At 37.9% G+C, this 17,573-nt stretch overlaps 2 protein-coding genes across 5 annotated transcripts; both read right to left on the bottom strand.

The window, feature by feature from the left end:
• Window positions 1-262: 262 nt before the first annotated feature.
• On the bottom strand, window positions 263-14,179 carry rab27a (RAB27A, member RAS oncogene family). 2 transcript variants are annotated; one of them, XM_047363976.1, is made up of 6 exons: window positions 13,777-14,179; window positions 5,738-5,906; window positions 4,384-4,469; window positions 4,186-4,289; window positions 3,857-3,980; window positions 263-2,316 (listed from the first exon to the last, which is right to left on the bottom strand). In XM_047363976.1, exons 2-6 carry the CDS (start codon window positions 5,888-5,890, stop codon window positions 2,121-2,123), a joined length of 663 nt encoding a protein of 220 aa, XP_047219932.1. In that variant the 5' UTR covers window positions 5,891-5,906; window positions 13,777-14,179; the 3' UTR covers window positions 263-2,120. The 2 variants fall into 2 exon arrangements, with proteins under 2 accessions (XP_047219932.1, XP_047219933.1); XM_047363977.1 differs by lacking the exon at window positions 13,777-14,179 and adding an exon at window positions 13,525-13,737.
• Window positions 14,180-15,267: 1,088 nt separating this feature from the next.
• LOC124867284 (protein PIGBOS1) lies at window positions 15,268-17,084 on the bottom strand. Of its 3 annotated transcripts, XM_047363657.1 has the most exons (3): window positions 16,931-17,068; window positions 15,908-15,962; window positions 15,268-15,800 (listed from the first exon to the last, which is right to left on the bottom strand). In XM_047363657.1, the coding sequence occupies exon 3, from the start codon at window positions 15,752-15,754 to the stop codon at window positions 15,503-15,505; it is 252 nt and encodes an 83-aa protein (XP_047219613.1). In that variant the 5' UTR covers window positions 15,755-15,800; window positions 15,908-15,962; window positions 16,931-17,068; the 3' UTR covers window positions 15,268-15,502. The 3 variants fall into 3 exon arrangements, with proteins under 3 accessions (XP_047219613.1, XP_047219612.1, XP_047219614.1); XM_047363656.1 differs by lacking the exon at window positions 15,908-15,962 and having other exon boundaries at window positions 16,931-17,084; XM_047363658.1 differs by lacking the exons at window positions 15,908-15,962; window positions 16,931-17,068 and adding an exon at window positions 16,781-16,917.
• Window positions 17,085-17,573: the final 489 nt, after the last annotated feature.

Here is a 17,573-nt window from a genome sequence, read left to right as displayed (position 1 = left end):
ATGTTGCATCTTTTATCTTTAAAGAAACCAGTTCAATGCAAAACAAACTACTGTGAGGATACCTCACCCGGTGTGACTAAATTGAATAATTTAAAATATGATTTATGCATTATTTATTACATTGAAGTTAGTTCTAATCTGAAATGTGTGCATTTAACTGATACATGCAGTGGTTTCCATCTTTTGTCTAATAACATGCATGTTCGGTTAACTTTTGCACTGTCTAAAAACCGAGCCCCTTAAATAAAACACAGAGTGCAGATTATACATAAATACAAATGTTTATTTCAGACTTAATATACACATTTTAATATGAAAGGATGGCACATGTGACACCATGATATATCATAATATGATCAATCCCACTTATGGAGAAAATAAAATTCAAATCTGTGTGCAGAAATTCAGAGGAAGAATACATTAAAGCCTAAAAACATCTACAATTAGATATACTACATTCTGAAAGTGTAACAAATGTAAAGTGTATAGGGAAACTATTAAAGACATCGTTCCAGTGTTTTGTGAGATTTATAGAATAACAGAAGCTCAACAAACAGCAGGTCTATAGATCTCATGCAGTGATGTTTGGCTTTTTTATAAAATGTGCAGAACAACAGAACAAGCTCAGCTTATCAGTTTTCAAGAAACAGCCAGTTACAGCAACCCAGAAAATACCGACTTATTACCTTGACGAAATAAATTTGAATTTGAAAAAACAAATCTGATTTGGCACTTGGTAGAAACTCAATATCCCAAGAGTATCTAGAATAATACAATGCAGAAAAAGTGTCACGTCTATTTAATATCCAAACCCTTTATTTTATTTTTAATTATTTATATCCTTCATTTACTTTTTAAAATGTTATATCCTTGGTTGTCATCTGTCCTGTTTGTTTTAAATCTAAAAGACATCCGTCCTGTTTTAAAAAAATAATTTTGTAATACGTTGTGAAATGAGAAAGGAAATTAATCTAATACATTGGCTACCTTTAGTTTTATCTCCAACTAAGGTTTGAAAAACACATTTAGGGATTTTGTGCACTAACAATGTTGAATTTGAAAGCATAAAGTGATCAACTCTAAGTTTGTAAACCCTGCAGATTTTCAAAATAAAGGCAGAATGACAATTTGTTTACACAGTTTGCTATATATATATATATATATATATATATATATATATATATATATATATATATATATATATAAAACCAGTATTTTCTAGACAAGAACACTGATCTCCCCAGTTGATACAATTATTTTAGTGCTCATTTGATAAGAATTTGACCATTTTTTAAACATAATTTATCACAATGTGAGCTTTTTAATGGTCATCATGTTTTATTTGTATGCAAACTGAATTAAGTAAAATAAACAAACCATCTATAAATGAGTTTACCAAGAAAAAAATTGTGAATGTTGGCAAAAACAGTCCCTGAATTCTGGTTTCCTATGCTTTTTTGGCTTTTAAATGACTTATTTATCTTATTGAAATATTGCAAAGTCATTTTTCTCACTGTTGGCCAAAACCTATATTATAGTACAGACTAAATAAATGTTAATTGTCCACCAAGCAAATGCTGGAAGACAGTAAGAGCTACATGTTCTCTGGCGGTGGCACTAGTGAGTCTGCAGTATTTAAAAAGGCACAGAGTAAAGCATCAATGACACATAATTGGTGATCTAAAGTAAATTCATTGCAATTTTCTCTCTATGCAGCAGTTGAGGAGTCCTGACAACATATTAGCACATGTAGCATACAGGCTCAGTGTTCTTTTAACATTTGAATCTAGGATCCGTATCTTTAACTTAATATGGAAAATGGAGATTTACATTAGGAATCATAAGGAAAATAAATACCCCACTCTCACAACAATACAACTTATATATTGAGAAAAAGGCATGCTGACGTTCGCTGATGAACTGCTCAGCATGTCAGTGACTGTGAACATGTAACACGCTGGATTGTGGGGCAAAGAGCAAAGATAATGTTGATGAAGATGATGACGTTTTATTCAACACAAAATGTAATAGAACTCCCACTTTGTTTTACTAGGATATCTTTCTTTTCTTCTCCACCTTATACATAATAAAACAAAGATGCGCAACAGAAAACATTCCTTCTAACATGCACATTTGCCTCTATCGGAGCCCTCAGAGAGGTCCGGGTTGGTGGGTCCGTTAGCACGGACGGTCCCGTCTGGGATCCAGGACTTGTCGACGCACCTTTCCATCCTCTTCATGATCAGATCCAGCAGGACGTTGACGGCCTCGCTGACGTTCTGCCCGCTCGCAGCGCTAGTCTCGAAGTATTTGATTCTGTGTGCAGAGGTGGAGTGGTTTTAAATCGGATCCAGAGATTACTTAAGAGTATAAAAGTAATACAAGTGTTCCCCTGATTTTTTTTATTAGTTTAGCATCTCAAAAGACCCCAAGTTTGATGGTTAATCCTAAAGTCTAAAGTTATTTGTGAGGTTTGTCAGAACCAAAAACAGTTTTCCTAATGATTAGGATATTATTAATAATCAAGCTTCCTTCTTCCTAACCCTCCCGCAGTCCTAGCTAAGCACTAGTACAGAGTGAGGCAGATGTCACGGGATGTGCCAGAAAAAACTGCACACGGGGGGGGGATGCTCTGACCCCTACAGGATGAAAAATCTAAGGCAGTGGTCGGAAATGTGATGTGGAGGGCTCCCTGCAGCACGGCGTGTGGGAAAACCACGAAAGAGACAGAGGAAAACTTGAGTAGCGCCCATGTGCGACCCCTTCAGGACTGCGGGAGGCTTTATTCCCACAGCATGATGCTGCCACCACTACGTTTCCTTGTAGGGATGGTGTGTTGGTTTTCTACCAAATATAGAATTTTCCCAACAAGCTAAAAAGATCCATTTAGGTCCCATCTGATCAGAGCACCTTCTTCTACATGTTTCCTATAGAAAATACATGGCTTGTGGCAAAAAGCAAACAGGACAATGTCTTTCATTTTGTCAATCTTTCACAAAGACCAGATTTTTGGAGTGAACGACGTAGTTGTCCTGTCTACTGTGTGCTTTGGTCCTCCTGACGCTGTTTGTTCACAAATGTTCTCAGTAAACCTCTGAGGCCTTCACAGAACAGCTTGATTTATAAAGAGATTAAATTGGGTGGAATTTGTTTACTGATTAGGTGACAACTGGGTGTACTCATATCAGAATAAAAGGGGCTGAATTAAAATGCATGCAAGTTTTCGGATTTTCCATCGGCAAAAATGATAATTGAAAACCATGTATTATTTAAGTTTAACTTAATTTTCACCTTTACATAAAATCCCAATTGTATTTTGTAGTTAAGTGCTAAAATGTAAAAAAAAAAAACAACCTAAATATATAAATACTTTGTCAAGGCACTGTAAATGGAAATTTTGATTAATATATTTTGTGCATTTTTATTTTAAGAGCTGGACAGCGCATGGAACTGTTATAAAGTAATGTATATTCAGGGAACATTTGAGGCATTTTAATGCAAATCTGCAACAATTGCCTTCTTAGAGTCAAACTCGAAAGTTTTTCCTTTAAATCAAGATTATATTAAAGTCAATTATCTGTTTGTTTGTTTGATTAGCCTTACTTGAAACTTTTGAGTTTGAAGTCATCTAACATATTTTATGAACTTCTGCTTAGTGTACTTTCAGTAGGTGTGTCTAATGGTGTGAGACCAGGACATGTTACACATGTAGGCAAATATTTGCTTTTCGAGGAGGACCAGCTGGGTATTTCAGTCTGCAGTGCAGAGTTAGGCAAACAATGCAGCCACTGCCTTCTTGACAAACTTTTGAGGGAGAGGTTTATGCACAGATGGATCAGAAACCAGGCTGACGTACCCGTACTTCTCAGCCAGTTCCCGGGCCTCGCCTTGGCTGACAGCTCTCTGGTCACCCAGGTCACATTTGTTGCCACACAGAACCACATCTGGATTTTCACAGTATGCATGAATCTGTAACTGACCTGAGGGAAACATTCAGCATTATTCATGAATTACAATGAATGGATTGAGACTGTAGTAGCAGCAGAAACTCATCATATAACATGTTTAAATTATTTTTAGTGTCTGACAACAACCCCGTGCCATAATAATGTAGTTATCAATGTCCTGTAAATGTGTAGTGATAATGTCTTAGCAGCACATTCAGTCGGACACTTTTGGACTCACTCATCCAGTTTCTGATGTTGAGGAAACTTTGCTCATTTGTGAGATCAAACAGGAGGAGGAAACCCATTGCATCTCGAAAAAAAGCTGTTGTCAAACTTCGGAACCTGAAATTGTTCAGAAGCAAGTAAAAACCTTTGTTAAGGAAAGAAAGTTATGTTAGTAAATTTAAAAACAGGTGCTCGAAAATTAATAACATACCTCTCTTGTCCCGCAGTGTCCCACAGCTGCAGGTGGATCTTCTGTCCCCTCCCTGTTGTTCCATCTGAACCTGTTGAATTGTAGATCTGATGGAAACAAGAGACACACCAGCTCAAATATTTAATGCAATCCATGATAAGCCAGTAGAAGCAAACAGAAAACCTGAACGAACCGTATAAATCCTGCATAAAAGAAGAGATGAAAAAAAATGCCAAAAGGTACCTAAGGTTTAGCCGTGTGCCCTTAATGTATCTGATCTTTGGGGTCTATTTCTACCAGTTTTGCAAATAAAAAGACTGAAATTTATTTCATTCATTCATTTGCAAAACAGCTTATGCTCAGCCAGATTAGATGGAGAGCGCCTGGAAGGTAAACCTTCACCCCAGGCTTAAGTCTTTTGCAGCTTCTAACAGGTTTTATTCCAGTATTGCCCTGAACTTAGCTTCACCCATTAACTCTGACCAATTCTGTGTAAGTTCGTGGGGTGTGAATACTTACCGACCATGTAAATTCATGGTCCTGATTTTATTCGCGAAAACTCCCAATAAAAAGTCTGTTAGAAGGTCTCATTTCAACACGATTCTCACTTCCACCGCAGGCAAACCTTCACCTAATGAGCATTTTTTCTGGCACTGATTGTAGGGATTTAGGATTATCTATAAGAACTTGTGGTGAAAACATTGCTTAACACAAATTCGAAGAAATAGGGCAAATAAGGCAATTAAAGTAAATGTGTAACACACAAAGTCTTACTAAACACACTTATCTAAAACAGATAAAAACAAATGCATGAATCTTTTTTAGAAAATCACATCTGTTCTGAGACTTCCAGCTTATCTTGAACATATGACTTAAATGAATGGTCTGGTTCGCAACATGGGCTGCAGTGAAGGGGAATAGTTAAAGAAACTTACTGCATGTTGGTTTTTCCAACAGAGACCAATTAGAGCATCAATCTTTCACTCCTCCACTCACATCTTCATTATTAGTAGGTGTCTCTTTTACATCATCACAACTTGTGTTTTCACATTAGATGTTTTTTCATATCATGATCCAAAAGACAATGCTTGATTTCCAAATAAATATAAGAAAAGCAGGATCTACGTCAGGAGCTTTAGGTTAGCACTTCTGAAGGAAAACTACTGTAAACATGAATTAGACTCAGTTGTTTGCCAATGGTTTGAAGTGTTTAATCTTAAGGAGGGTGTTGCCAGCTGTTCACCCACATTAGTCATACTTCCTATTTCAGAAGCCATTTAACCAGGCAGCTTTATAGAAATCCGGGTGTGGAGCCCAGAATCTGAGTAATGAAGGAAATCTTCACATTGGTTCTGATAAAAATATGATTACTTACCACTCTTCTTTCTCTGAAGTCTATCCCAACTGTAGTGATGAACTTGTTGTTGAACTTGCCATCGGTGTATTGGTATAGAAAGCTCGTCTTTCCCACACCAGAGTCACCCAGTGCTAGGAACTTGATGAGGTAATCATACTCCCCATCAGACATAATGAGTCCGTAATTTCTGAAAAACACAAGAAGGAGCTCAGCCAACCAGGACAAATCACTGAATCTCAAAGTAAAACAGTATTTACGTTAATTTCTCAGATATTACGATAAAGTCAGTGATCCACGGCTGCTCAAACTATAATGAGCCTTAACTGAAATTGTATTTTGCAGCATTAGGAGTTATTTTCAATGAAACTAAGGAGCTCAGTTAAACTCCTACAGACCCACATCATAATCCTCCCTCCACCAAACTTTACTCTTGAGACATACAGTAAGGCAGGAGCTGTTCTCCTGGCAACTGCCAAACCCAAACCTTTCTGTGGGATTGTCAGACAGAGAGGCGTGATTCATCTTTCCAGAGAACACGTCTCCACTGTCCTGGAGTTCAGTGGTAGGTTCCTTAACACCACTTAATCTGTTGCTTTGAACACACATGGTGATTGAAACTGCTCCTCTGTCTCCATTTTCCAAATTTACTGACTTTACTGACCACTTCCTGGCTTTTGAAACACAAACTCTTTATACATATAGTTGGTACCATCAAGTTAGAACTTCTTAGGAGTCTGTCTTAAATCATTTATTTTTCCAGGTAATGAAAGGCAGAAGACCACCATCAATTGCTGCCAATAGCATATATCAGAAGATTAACCTGTTTTTTTTTTTTCCATCTAACTGAACCTGAAATGATTTAAATTAAGTTCTAAATGCAAACCTTTGTTCATATTTACATGGAAACGCTTTTAACTCACCAAACTAACTCGTGTTGTTGCCATCACCCTAATCTTTTGCTTCCTCCATAGATTCTCTGTCACATTCAAGTCTGGATTCTTGCTGGGTTGCTCCAAAAGATTAATATTACTTCCAGTCAGAAAAAACATGTTGGTAAAAATCAAAAGATTACCATAAACCACATCTACCAGGGGTTTGAAAAACTCTGGGCTTAAGTGTGTATGTCATTGTTTTGTACTGTAGTAAAAAGGTACATCAGACAGATTTCCATAAAAGTTGTACATCAAAAGATTTGGCCTCAAACCTTTTTCAAATCAATATAGTAATAGTTCAATCCTGAATTTAAGAAATGTTATTTCAAATTTCTGATATGGATCAAAATCTTGCGTATGCTAATTAGACATGTGCTCGCATATGAAATCAGCAGATCTTTGGTACATAAAAAGCTGGAAGTCAAATATAATTAGAATGGTCAAAAATAATTCTACTCTTCGTAAGACAAATCGAACTCAGTTCTGTTGGAACAAAATCATTAAGAAATTTATGCTAGTGTTTAATTTAGACAAACCCAAACTGATACATAATTACACTGGTTATGTTTGGTCAGTAAAATCTAGCAACCAACTAGACAACAGAAATTTCTACTTTGCCAAAACGCCTCTAAGTGAAAAAGGTTTTACTCTACAAAGTTTATCAAAGAAGCAACGATCCGATTAGGAAAAACTCAATCAACAGAGCAACGTTTTCCTAACAACAGAAACCTGTAGTGTTCTGTCGGTGAAGCACAATCTGATGTTGAAAACTGAATTCGGTGTCACATTTCCTGCAGTTCAAGCCTCCTCCCATCACCCAAGTTGTGAAATACATCCAGGCGTTACAAGATTCTGTCAAAATCCCATCTGCATTTGGCTATCGTTTTGGGCTGCATGATGTTCTGAAAACACTGAAACATCCAGGAACACGGTTAATCCTTGCAGTAACAATACGCAGTGATTGATGCAACATTTAAATGCTCCTCTCTAAATTGCGCGTGGGTTTCTAGGGTGGAATTTGCTCATAGATTGTATCAGCATGCAGACGAAATGCACATCACACATAACAGTTGGCCATTTTTTGCAGTCCAGAACACTGTGCAAGTAAACTTAAGCCTGCATACCACTCTGATGAATCTATAGATAATGATGACAACAGAAAACATTTCACACCCATTAAATGTTATGCTTGACACCTCCAGGCTGTCCTGGGTTAAAATGTTTGCCATGGCAGCAAATGTTCGGTTTTTAGGCTTTAACGTTTTGTACACATTTATTTCATTCTTGCACCTTATGATTTAAAAGGCTGTCATGACTCAACAAAAAAGGAATAGCAATACTTGCAGTGTTATTCATTAATCTGCTTAACCACAGCAATTTTGTTTTTCTGCCATGCTTGATTTGAATGTTTTGGGTCAAATCCTGACTGATTCTATCTTGTCCTGTTGGGGATTTAATATCCAGAAATTTCCTGGCAAAATAACAAAAATATCAATGTTCTGATTTCTGAGCCTCTTCGTGATCACTGGTCCTCCTGGTTGCAGGAAAAGACACAAATCATCACCTAACTGAGCTTGGCTTGTTGAAAAAATAAAAAAGTTTTTATACTGATCCAGTCATGACAACATTCTTGGGCAGAATTATTTTTGATCCCACTAATTTGAAGCAAGACGTACAGGTTGTATCAGTGTGCTTCACTGCACAACGCACTGTAGCGCTCACGTTTTCTTCTCTAGATGTCCCAAACAATCAGAAAGATGATCCATTGGACAGAAGGGGCTTCTTTGGCATCTCTCCAAGTCAGATGGGCTTTGCTGAATCGTCTTCACATCTCCGTGTGCGCAGATGCACTCATACCCACTGGTTGCCACTATAGAGCAAGCTATGCTCTGGTGGTAATACAATTATTTAATGCTCTAGGAAACTATCCAGCCACTTACTGGCCACTCCTGGACATCCTGAAGCTTCTTCAATGAAACCGAACCATCCCACTTTGAGGTTCTACCAGTAAACCTTTAGGTGCAATGTTCTTTGCAGAATCCTCCTACATGCGAGGTCATTTTGATGCACAGCAATGGTGGCGGCAAGCTTTCCTTTGAAAATAATCATTGCCAACACCAAAAAAAATATTGGTTTTAAAACACACTTTCATAGATATGAATCTGCTAATTAGCTTGATGAGACTTATTTCAGAAATGTTTACACTCTTTGCAACAAATACTAAAGCTGCATTTATGTCACTGTCAAAACGTTTGGCTAAAACTGTAGCTATCCACAGCAGTTAACAGAATGAGTAAATGTCAATAAGAAAATGAGCTGCTACGTCTTCCTGACTCAGAAATAAAGTACATTTTGGACTACTTTTGATTACTTAAGAATAAATCTTCCCCCATATCGAGCCTGGATGTAGTAAGAGCTCTGTCAATCAGTAAATTACTTTCCTAAACATTTCAAGGTCAAACTTTAATCAGCAGCAAATTGTAACTTTTTGTAACGTTCTGCACGTACTGACCAGAAAAAAAGACCCACACTGTTTCAGCTACGAGACGCAAGATTTTCATTAGGAACACTTCACTAACTGCAGGCTGAAAACGTTAGAAGAGGGCAAAGATGTGTCATATGATCACTTAGTTGACAAGATTTCAGACAAGTCTTACATTCTTTCCCTGTGTGCACCACTGGGCCTTTCATCTGAACCATAAGAAGATTAGAGGCTCGTGCAAAATCTAGAGTCATGCTAAATGCTGTGGGCTAAAAATGGTTGTAAGAAACACAGATTTGACTGTAAGTGGTGAGTTTACAGTCCAACCGCTAACTACATTCATAAACATCATAAATGTCCTGCTTTGACTCACATAGGTGAGATGTTCAGGGTAACCTTTTATTTTGTAAACCCGCACTTTAGTTAAACAGTTAACGTTTCAAAACCTCTGTGTATTTATTATAATCATTGGATTAAATCTTGGTTACATAAATTCTGTTTAAAATTAAGTCTAAAGCATCTTGCTAAAGAAAAAAAAGGTGACAAAGAACGTAAGCACTGCCACAGTTTAACACTGCCATTGTTGCAGGTTAGGAAAAATAAAGACGAGTTGCCTTATTTCACAACAAACCCAGAACATGTTTTTTAAATACAAAACTATTTAGTAAGCTCCAGTTTTAGTTGAAAGGAAGTTGATAAACCGAAGCCTTCACACGTGTGTTTTTGCAAGCTTTCCACAGCTTCGGCTGCTGCAACTGTACTGCTTTTAGCCCAGATTCTACCTTTAAACTCTCCAAACTTGTTTAGGATTAAAGATTTTTCCTTTTAGGGAGGCTCCAGATCCACGTTTGGGAGTTTAGCTATAAATAACTGGTAACCAGGTAATTGATTTCAACAACCCTAGTTTCAAACAATATCCAAATGAAGATTATTCTTTGAGAGACTCGTGAATAGGCTGTGCAGAAAGATTTGGGATGCAATGTCAACAAAAGTGCCCCGAATTTTTTGGGGGGTAAATTACACTTAAATTAAGCAATACTTTCTGTCAAGACAAAAATCAAGCCACCAAAATCACTCTCCCAAGTGCTGATCCTGTACCGTGACATGATGGACACACTGTGGAGTTGTAAAGGTCGATCAGTCATTACACGGATGTGTTCAATCCGGACCCAGATGTTGCATTTCTGAAGGCTGACGTAGTCTCCACAAAATGTTAATATTACAACATTTTAAAGTAAGATTTGTTTGCAAAAAAGCTTTAATGGCAGTTGTACCCGTAAAACAATACAGTTGTGTTTGTGCTGCCTTCAATGGAACCAATGTGATCGATGGCCTTATAAGTACAATTAATTATCAAATCACAGAGTTGAAAGCAATTGCTTACATATGATTTTTATTTAAAAAAAAAAAAAACAACACATAGCCTTTTTTCACTGACATTAACACAGACGAAACTTTTCCCGTTTCAGGTCAGCTAAGGATAACCAAATTACTTCTAGTTGCTAAATGCCAGAAAGATGTATTTTATAAGAGATTATTTTTCACTTTCTTTAAATTTAGAAGTGTTCACGCATTTCCTTGGCATTGGGTAAATTGCCTGCATGACTCAAGCATTTTCCTTCTCCTTCCAGAAGCTTCTCACAAACGTCTGCTAGAATTTTGACCCATTCGTCAAGACAGAACTGGTGTAACTGAGTGAGTTTTGAAGGTCTTCTTGTTCACACATGCCTTTTTAGTTCTGCTCATAAATCTTCTATCGGACTGAGATCAGGACTTTGTTGTCCTTGAGTAAGTGCTTTGGTTGTATTGTTTGGGTCATTGTCAGTTTAGAAGACCCATGTGCAACCAAGCTTTAACCTCCAGGCGGATGACTTGCTTCAACATTTCCTTGTGATAATATCCATGTTGTGAAGTGCACCATTGAGTCCTGCCGAAAACATCCCACACCATGATGCAGCCACCCTGTACTTCCCAGGTGGGATCGTGTTTGCAGAATTGCAAATGTCCTCCTTTTTCCTCTAAACAATGGTCATTAGGGCCAAACACTTACATTTTTGCTACATCAGACCACAGGACATCTCCAAAAATTAAGCTCTTTGACCCTGACTGCATTTGCGAATGGTCATTTGGTTTTTTTTAATGTTGCTTTTAAAATAATAGCTTCTTCCTCTCTGAGTGGCCTTTCAGCCCATGTTGGTACAGGACTAATTTCATTGGATAAAGACACTATCCTACCAGCTACAGCCAGGATCTTCACAAAGTTTCTTGCTTTATTTATGGGGATTGATATGCACATTTCCCATCAGGAAATGCTTTGGGACACAGAACTCCTTCCTGAATTGTAGATTACGACTGGATATCCCCATGCGTTTTATACCTCTGACACCATCAGGCATCTAGAAATTGTGGAGGTCCAAAATTTCTATCCTGATACTTTGATTTCTTTTCATTTTTCCATGATATCAGAGAAGGAAGCAGTTTGTTTGAGGTGTTGCTTTAAAAGGCACCCTCACGTTTGCCTCCAAGTGAGTCAAATATTGTGAATTAAACTTACTCGTAATTTCTTTGTAGAGTCATGAATCTGAACAATGTACCAAAAATTCTCTAACAGATGGGATTTAGCAAAAATGATTTTGGTCATCCTAAATGACCTAAAACAGTTCAGTATGATTTAATGTATGCCATCTGATTTAATAAAACATTATATCTTTTTTCAAGTGCATATAAACATCTGATTTCAACTGTATATCAATTATTTAAAATGAACCTGTATACCCTTATGAGAATGTCATGCACAGAGCTAGAGTTCTGGTGTTGCAATGTGGTAAGGCCCAATGAGCTTCTTCTGCAAATACAAACCATAACGTAGAAAATAAGACAATTGTTTAAACACCATAGTCACAAGTTAGTCAGTGCAAAACATAGATTTTTGCTCCAGCTTATTGGCAACCTCATTTAAAAACCTAATAAACTGGAGTCAGTATAAAATGTCAGCAAAAGCAAAAAGAGGTCACAGAACTGCAAAACCACAATGCTGGAAGTACAGACTGCGTCAGCATATTTCTGCAGATTGTATCTGCCTAATCAGACCTTACAGAACACCAACTCAGTTCTAACATGGCTTATTCTTGCTCTAACTAATGAGCCGAACAGGGAAATACACGTCAGAGTCTGGTGAGGCATTTCTAACACACCAAGTCAAGAATTGCAGAATCATTTCTAATTCACCTCGCTACTCCCGGGTTCCACCACAGTTGTGAATAGGAAGCCAGAACATAATCTTCCGTTGTGTTGGGCAAGCAAGCAGAGCACTTTCGACAATTCGAGATAACTGAAAGCTTCTCTGTCGTTATTCAGAAGCTCTCCCACAACCACCGGATGGGAAACTCTCCATGACAGGAGATCAACTAAAAACTGGACAGATCTCCTGCATCATATATCTTAATATATTATGCTGAATCCAAAGAAATCTCTTCACTGTCTGTTGCAGACTTAATACAAGCTGAATAGATTAATTTTACAAAACAGGCTTCAGTTGCTCAGAAAGCGTGGGAGGTAATCTAACTTGGAAGCAGAACTAAACAACATTAAGACAGTCTCATGTTTCGCAAAACCTTTCATCAGACAAGCGAGTCTCTGTTCTACAAGACCGAGGCGTCTCATAAAACCAAACCTACCTGAAAAAGGTCAGAGTGTGGGCATATAATAGCTACACAGAATAAACTGTGGTGCTCTCTTTAAATTAAATTAACCTGTGCTATTTTAAGCAACAAAGCGGATCTGAAACAAAACCTTCAGACGTTTTAAATTAAGCACAAATTCTGAAACTTTGAGCTGAGCTTAACACTATTATTTCCTTGCAGTGGATGTGTTTCTGCCAGCCAGCAAGGCTTTAATCATTTGTGAAGGATGAACTGGAGGATCCACCCTGGGCAGCGGTCCAAAGCAGTGGAGACAGCTCCTTGGTGGGAAAGGGGGAGGCAAAAAATCCAGATATGCAAAGAAAAAACCCTCTGAGTGACTGATAAAGGCACAAAGGGCCAAAATGAACCAAACAGCGCCTGGAATTAGCAGATATGCATCTTTGAGGCAGCATATGAGGACTTATCAGCAGCAACAGGTTGTCAGAAGCACTACAAATCAATTTCCACGCTGAGACACCACCACTCCAATCAGTTAACGTAAGGAAACAGAAAATATAATGATCCTCATCTGGTTCTCATGCGGAGGGGGGTCACATTACCTGACCTTTTAGACATAAAATAATCCCCTTTCCTCCTAACTTTGAGCTGATCCTGACATCAACTCTAGACTATCAGCCAACATACAGGATCAGGATCACATGGGAAATGTAGTAAAATGTTTCGGTCTGCAGAAGTAAGAAACTTTACCTGCTCTAATTTGTGTCGTTTTTAGAGCAAATATGAATCCAGCGAACAGCTGAGAGGCCGACAAAGCAGGTGGAAAACTCAAACAAACCAGGGGGTCTGAAGATTAAATGAGGGGTAAAAAAGACATGTTTAACTCTTTCGTGAAGCAATCGCCAAGGAGGGTAAATAAGTTTTCAGCGTCTTGCTAACTCCTGACAGATGCTACCAGCCCGAGTCCTACGGTAGACATTTCCTGAAAGCGGAGTTACTCACCAGCCTCGGGGCGTAGCTGCTGCTCGCTGCCTCCTAATCTGTAAAAAAAACTCCCTCAAACAACAGGGGAAGACTTTAGATGAAGGTATTCAGGTAGAGCTTTAGTTTGTCCCTCGCCTCTGGCCCATCTGTCGACATGAGGACAGCCTCATTTATTCTGAGCACCACCTTAACTTTCCGAGCTGTTTACTCTCAGCCCCCCGGTGAGAAACAGCTCCTCCCCGCGGAGCTCACTGCAGGTCGCCGACAGCCGGGTCTACTGAGCTCCAGGGAGCTAAATTAAACCTAGATTCCCTGTTTATCCTAATTTAATTCATCATTATTTCAGTTTCAAAAGCAGCGTCCAGGGGCGGCCCAAATTTATTCGGGGCCCTCCAGCAGAACTTGATGTAGGGCCCCTCAACCTAGCATTACCATCCTCTCAGGGAAAGTAAAGTTACTGGCAGGAAATCCTTAAATGATGTCATCACCTAAAATGGATAATTTTCCATATGCATGTGATTTGAATGGACACTACAGCGAAGAATAATCTTCAGGGCTGCAAACATGTTCATAGTTATGTTTAGAAGCACAAATGAACTTAAAGTAACACCTGGTTTTTTGTAAAATTTCCAACTCTCTCTGGCTTAGGAACCTCAAAGGTAAACCAAAGGAGACCTTCTTGCAGTTATTTTTTTCCTATATTATTAAATACATTTTTTCTTAAGTTTGGTTTTGTTTTTACAGAGCGATTTGAGTGATTGGTATGACTAGAGAAGCGCTATATAAATTCAATCCATTTACCAAACAGATTTTGGCTGTTTTTGTCACGCTTAAAGGTTTCAGATAATCAATTTCAGATTATCAGAAATAAGCTGAGTAAATGAAAAACATTACGTTTTCAAACGTGTGGTGAACCTTCCCAGGATTGGTGACCCTACTAAATTTACTCCAAGAGCAGACCAAAACCTCATCCTGGAGGTCACAAAAGAACCCGGAACAGCACCTAAATCAATGCAGACCTCACTTGCCTCAGTTAAGGTCAGTGTTCATGATTTAACAATAAGAAAGAGACTAAGGAGTGAACCATGAAATCTGTTCTCTGCCAGTAAATCCTGAGGGGGAATGTTCCGCCATCACTTTGTTATCTTAACCTCAAGAGCACTTAGGTTTTGCACCTGGACAATAATCCACCAAAATGCCAGCAAGTCCACATCTGAATGGCTCAAAAAAAATAAGATTTCCAAGAAGCCTAGTCAATGTCTGGGCTTAAATCCAATGGAGAAGCTGTGACTGTGATCATTTAGGTTTACATATGCTTTTTTGCTGTTATTGGAAAATTTTAATGCCGTTATCAAGCATACTGCTAACATCTCTACATCTCTCACAGTAGAACGTGTGAATTATATTCAGGCCTAAAGTAACTCCTATGGGGAGGTTTGGCGCAGATACAAACAGTGGAGTGTATTATAAACATTTAGAAAAGCACTGAAAGTCAAGTTTCACTCAACATGAAGATACATTATTTTTATTGTTGGGTTCACAATGTCCTTGAGTAACATAATTTATGCATTTACAAATCTCTTACAAATAACTGTAAGGCAGGAGAGTGTTCAAAACTGTCAGAGCATTAATATTTTATACCATTTTTACAAAGTGATTTTTCACAGAATTGTGAAAAGTGATTTGTCACAGAATAGAATATTTTATTTTATTGTCACGCAGAGTAACCTCACGGTAGCAGAAATTAATCCACACTGGTCTTGTGTTTTGTTTGGCCTCCATTCGATGGTCCTGATTGTTCTGTCTGTGAAGTGCTTCCTGGGAGTGGTGATCTGCTTCGGTCCGTTTCATTCCCTTTCTTTGGCACATCCTGGTTTTGCTGTTCAAAGGCCTTTGGTCGTGACTCAAAATAAGGTCTGTAGATGTAAATGCCACCAGCGACCCCAAGCACTGCGGCTAAGATCAGCTGTGAGAACGGCAGTCTTCGTCGAAACATTCCTCCTGTTTAACAAGTAAACAAGATCTACAGACCCCAAAAGATCCTGAAAGAATAGCAAACAGGTAACAGCCGGTATTAAAAGGACAGTATTTAGCTGTTTCTGTGATGTGTTGAATTTTACATGTTTTGAGAGGTAAAGCATCACTTTACCTCTCAAACCACAGAAGTTATCTGATCCGTCGTTTGCGGTACTTTACAAATGCAACTATGGAATAAAAAACAAAGCCAACATCTAGTGGTAAAGAAAGAAAACACTGCATATACATAAAAACACAGTACATACATTTCTAGAGATTTATGTATCAGGACATTGTTAATATGATCTGCTCTTTCCACATTCAGAAATTATTCAAATCTAACCTCAAGTGTACAAAACCAGACTACGCTACCCGCTTGCTTTGCAACAATTTGAACACATCATAAGCTTCTCTGTAGACCCAAGTACTCTAGAGTTAAATGCGAGGCCATCTGTTCAACCGCTGGGGGATAAACTAAACTGTCGTATGCAAGAAATGCTTTATTAAGAAGAGTGTGCCAAAATGTCTCTACAAAGTGGGCAACAATAGCCACACAGATAAGTATTCATTCATTTTTTTGTTGCTCAAAGGCAGTTAAACAAGCTGTTGATTCATGGTGTGTACTTAGTTTTTCATAGATAGTATTTCTATTCTGGGTTCAACTTTTTTTTAATATAAATACTGACAGTGTGAAACCTTTTGCCTAAGGCAAGATTAAAGGTAAAGTAATTTTAGAGCCAGATGTGTCTGTTTTTGTAGTGAGCCATAAAGCCCTAGATTTGAATGTCGGAGAATTTTCTTTAAACTTTAACTATGAATTTTCTCATTTTAAAATGTGTGACGCAACAAAAAGGCAAAATTGCATTTCTTAACAAATCCCAACTTCTATACGTACTAAAGTTCTTATTCTTACAAAAACTGACCTTCAATACACAAAATGTAAAATTCTGAACAGTGTACAACTGATTAGGGATATTATTTCTTACAAAGAATAATTCACAAATACCTCAAAATGGCGTCTTATTTTGAAAGGTCCAAACCGGATAATGAGTGTGAGACCCAATCTTGACATTTGCTAACCTTTTTATTAAACACCGGTCAAGCGTGAAACTTTTAACTATTCCAGAGGAAAATATCTGTAACATTCATCACTCACCAGTGACCGCTTTATACGACGTGTCTGTAGTCACCCAAGACAGAGGGACAGGCAGACAAAAGGGATGAAAGGTGCAAGCAAAAACAAACAGGGCACTTATGCACACACGGAGGACATTCTTCTTCTGTTCCGAGAACTGTTGCAGGGCAGAAGAAAGAAGCACAGCGCCACCAGGCGACTGGCAGTAATGACTGCATGGATCACGAGAGTAATGACATGATCCATATTCTTCGATAAAATAAAATAAGCTACATTAATTTTATATATAGTAGCGTGTTAAAAGTAACTTTTTAGCAAGACTAAGATTTTTTTCCATGTCTATATTTATATTTAAAATATTAGCTTGCGTTTTTTTTTAGATAATTGATCTCATTGTTGTTTGTGAGATTGTTTGCGACATATATTCCCCCCGGTAACTGTAGATTTTAAATTGACAGACAACTCAGTGATATTTTGTTATTTTAGGAGGCAATAAGTAAAAAAAATCTGAAAAACGTTGTCATTCTGCGCCTCCTCTGGTGGAAGATATAGATTAATCAGACCTAACAAAACAACAGCAACAAAAGCAGCAAATAAACTCAAGCTGGTAATTGTTAAATACAAAACACCTCCAATTTCCAGTTGAGAGGCAACAAAAACACCC

This window comes from Girardinichthys multiradiatus, chromosome 4 (assembly GCF_021462225.1).
Source record: "Girardinichthys multiradiatus isolate DD_20200921_A chromosome 4, DD_fGirMul_XY1, whole genome shotgun sequence".
In the NCBI taxonomy this organism is placed as follows: Eukaryota; Metazoa; Chordata; class Actinopteri; order Cyprinodontiformes; family Goodeidae; genus Girardinichthys; species Girardinichthys multiradiatus.
This window is presented reverse-complemented; position numbering and strand designations above follow the sequence as displayed.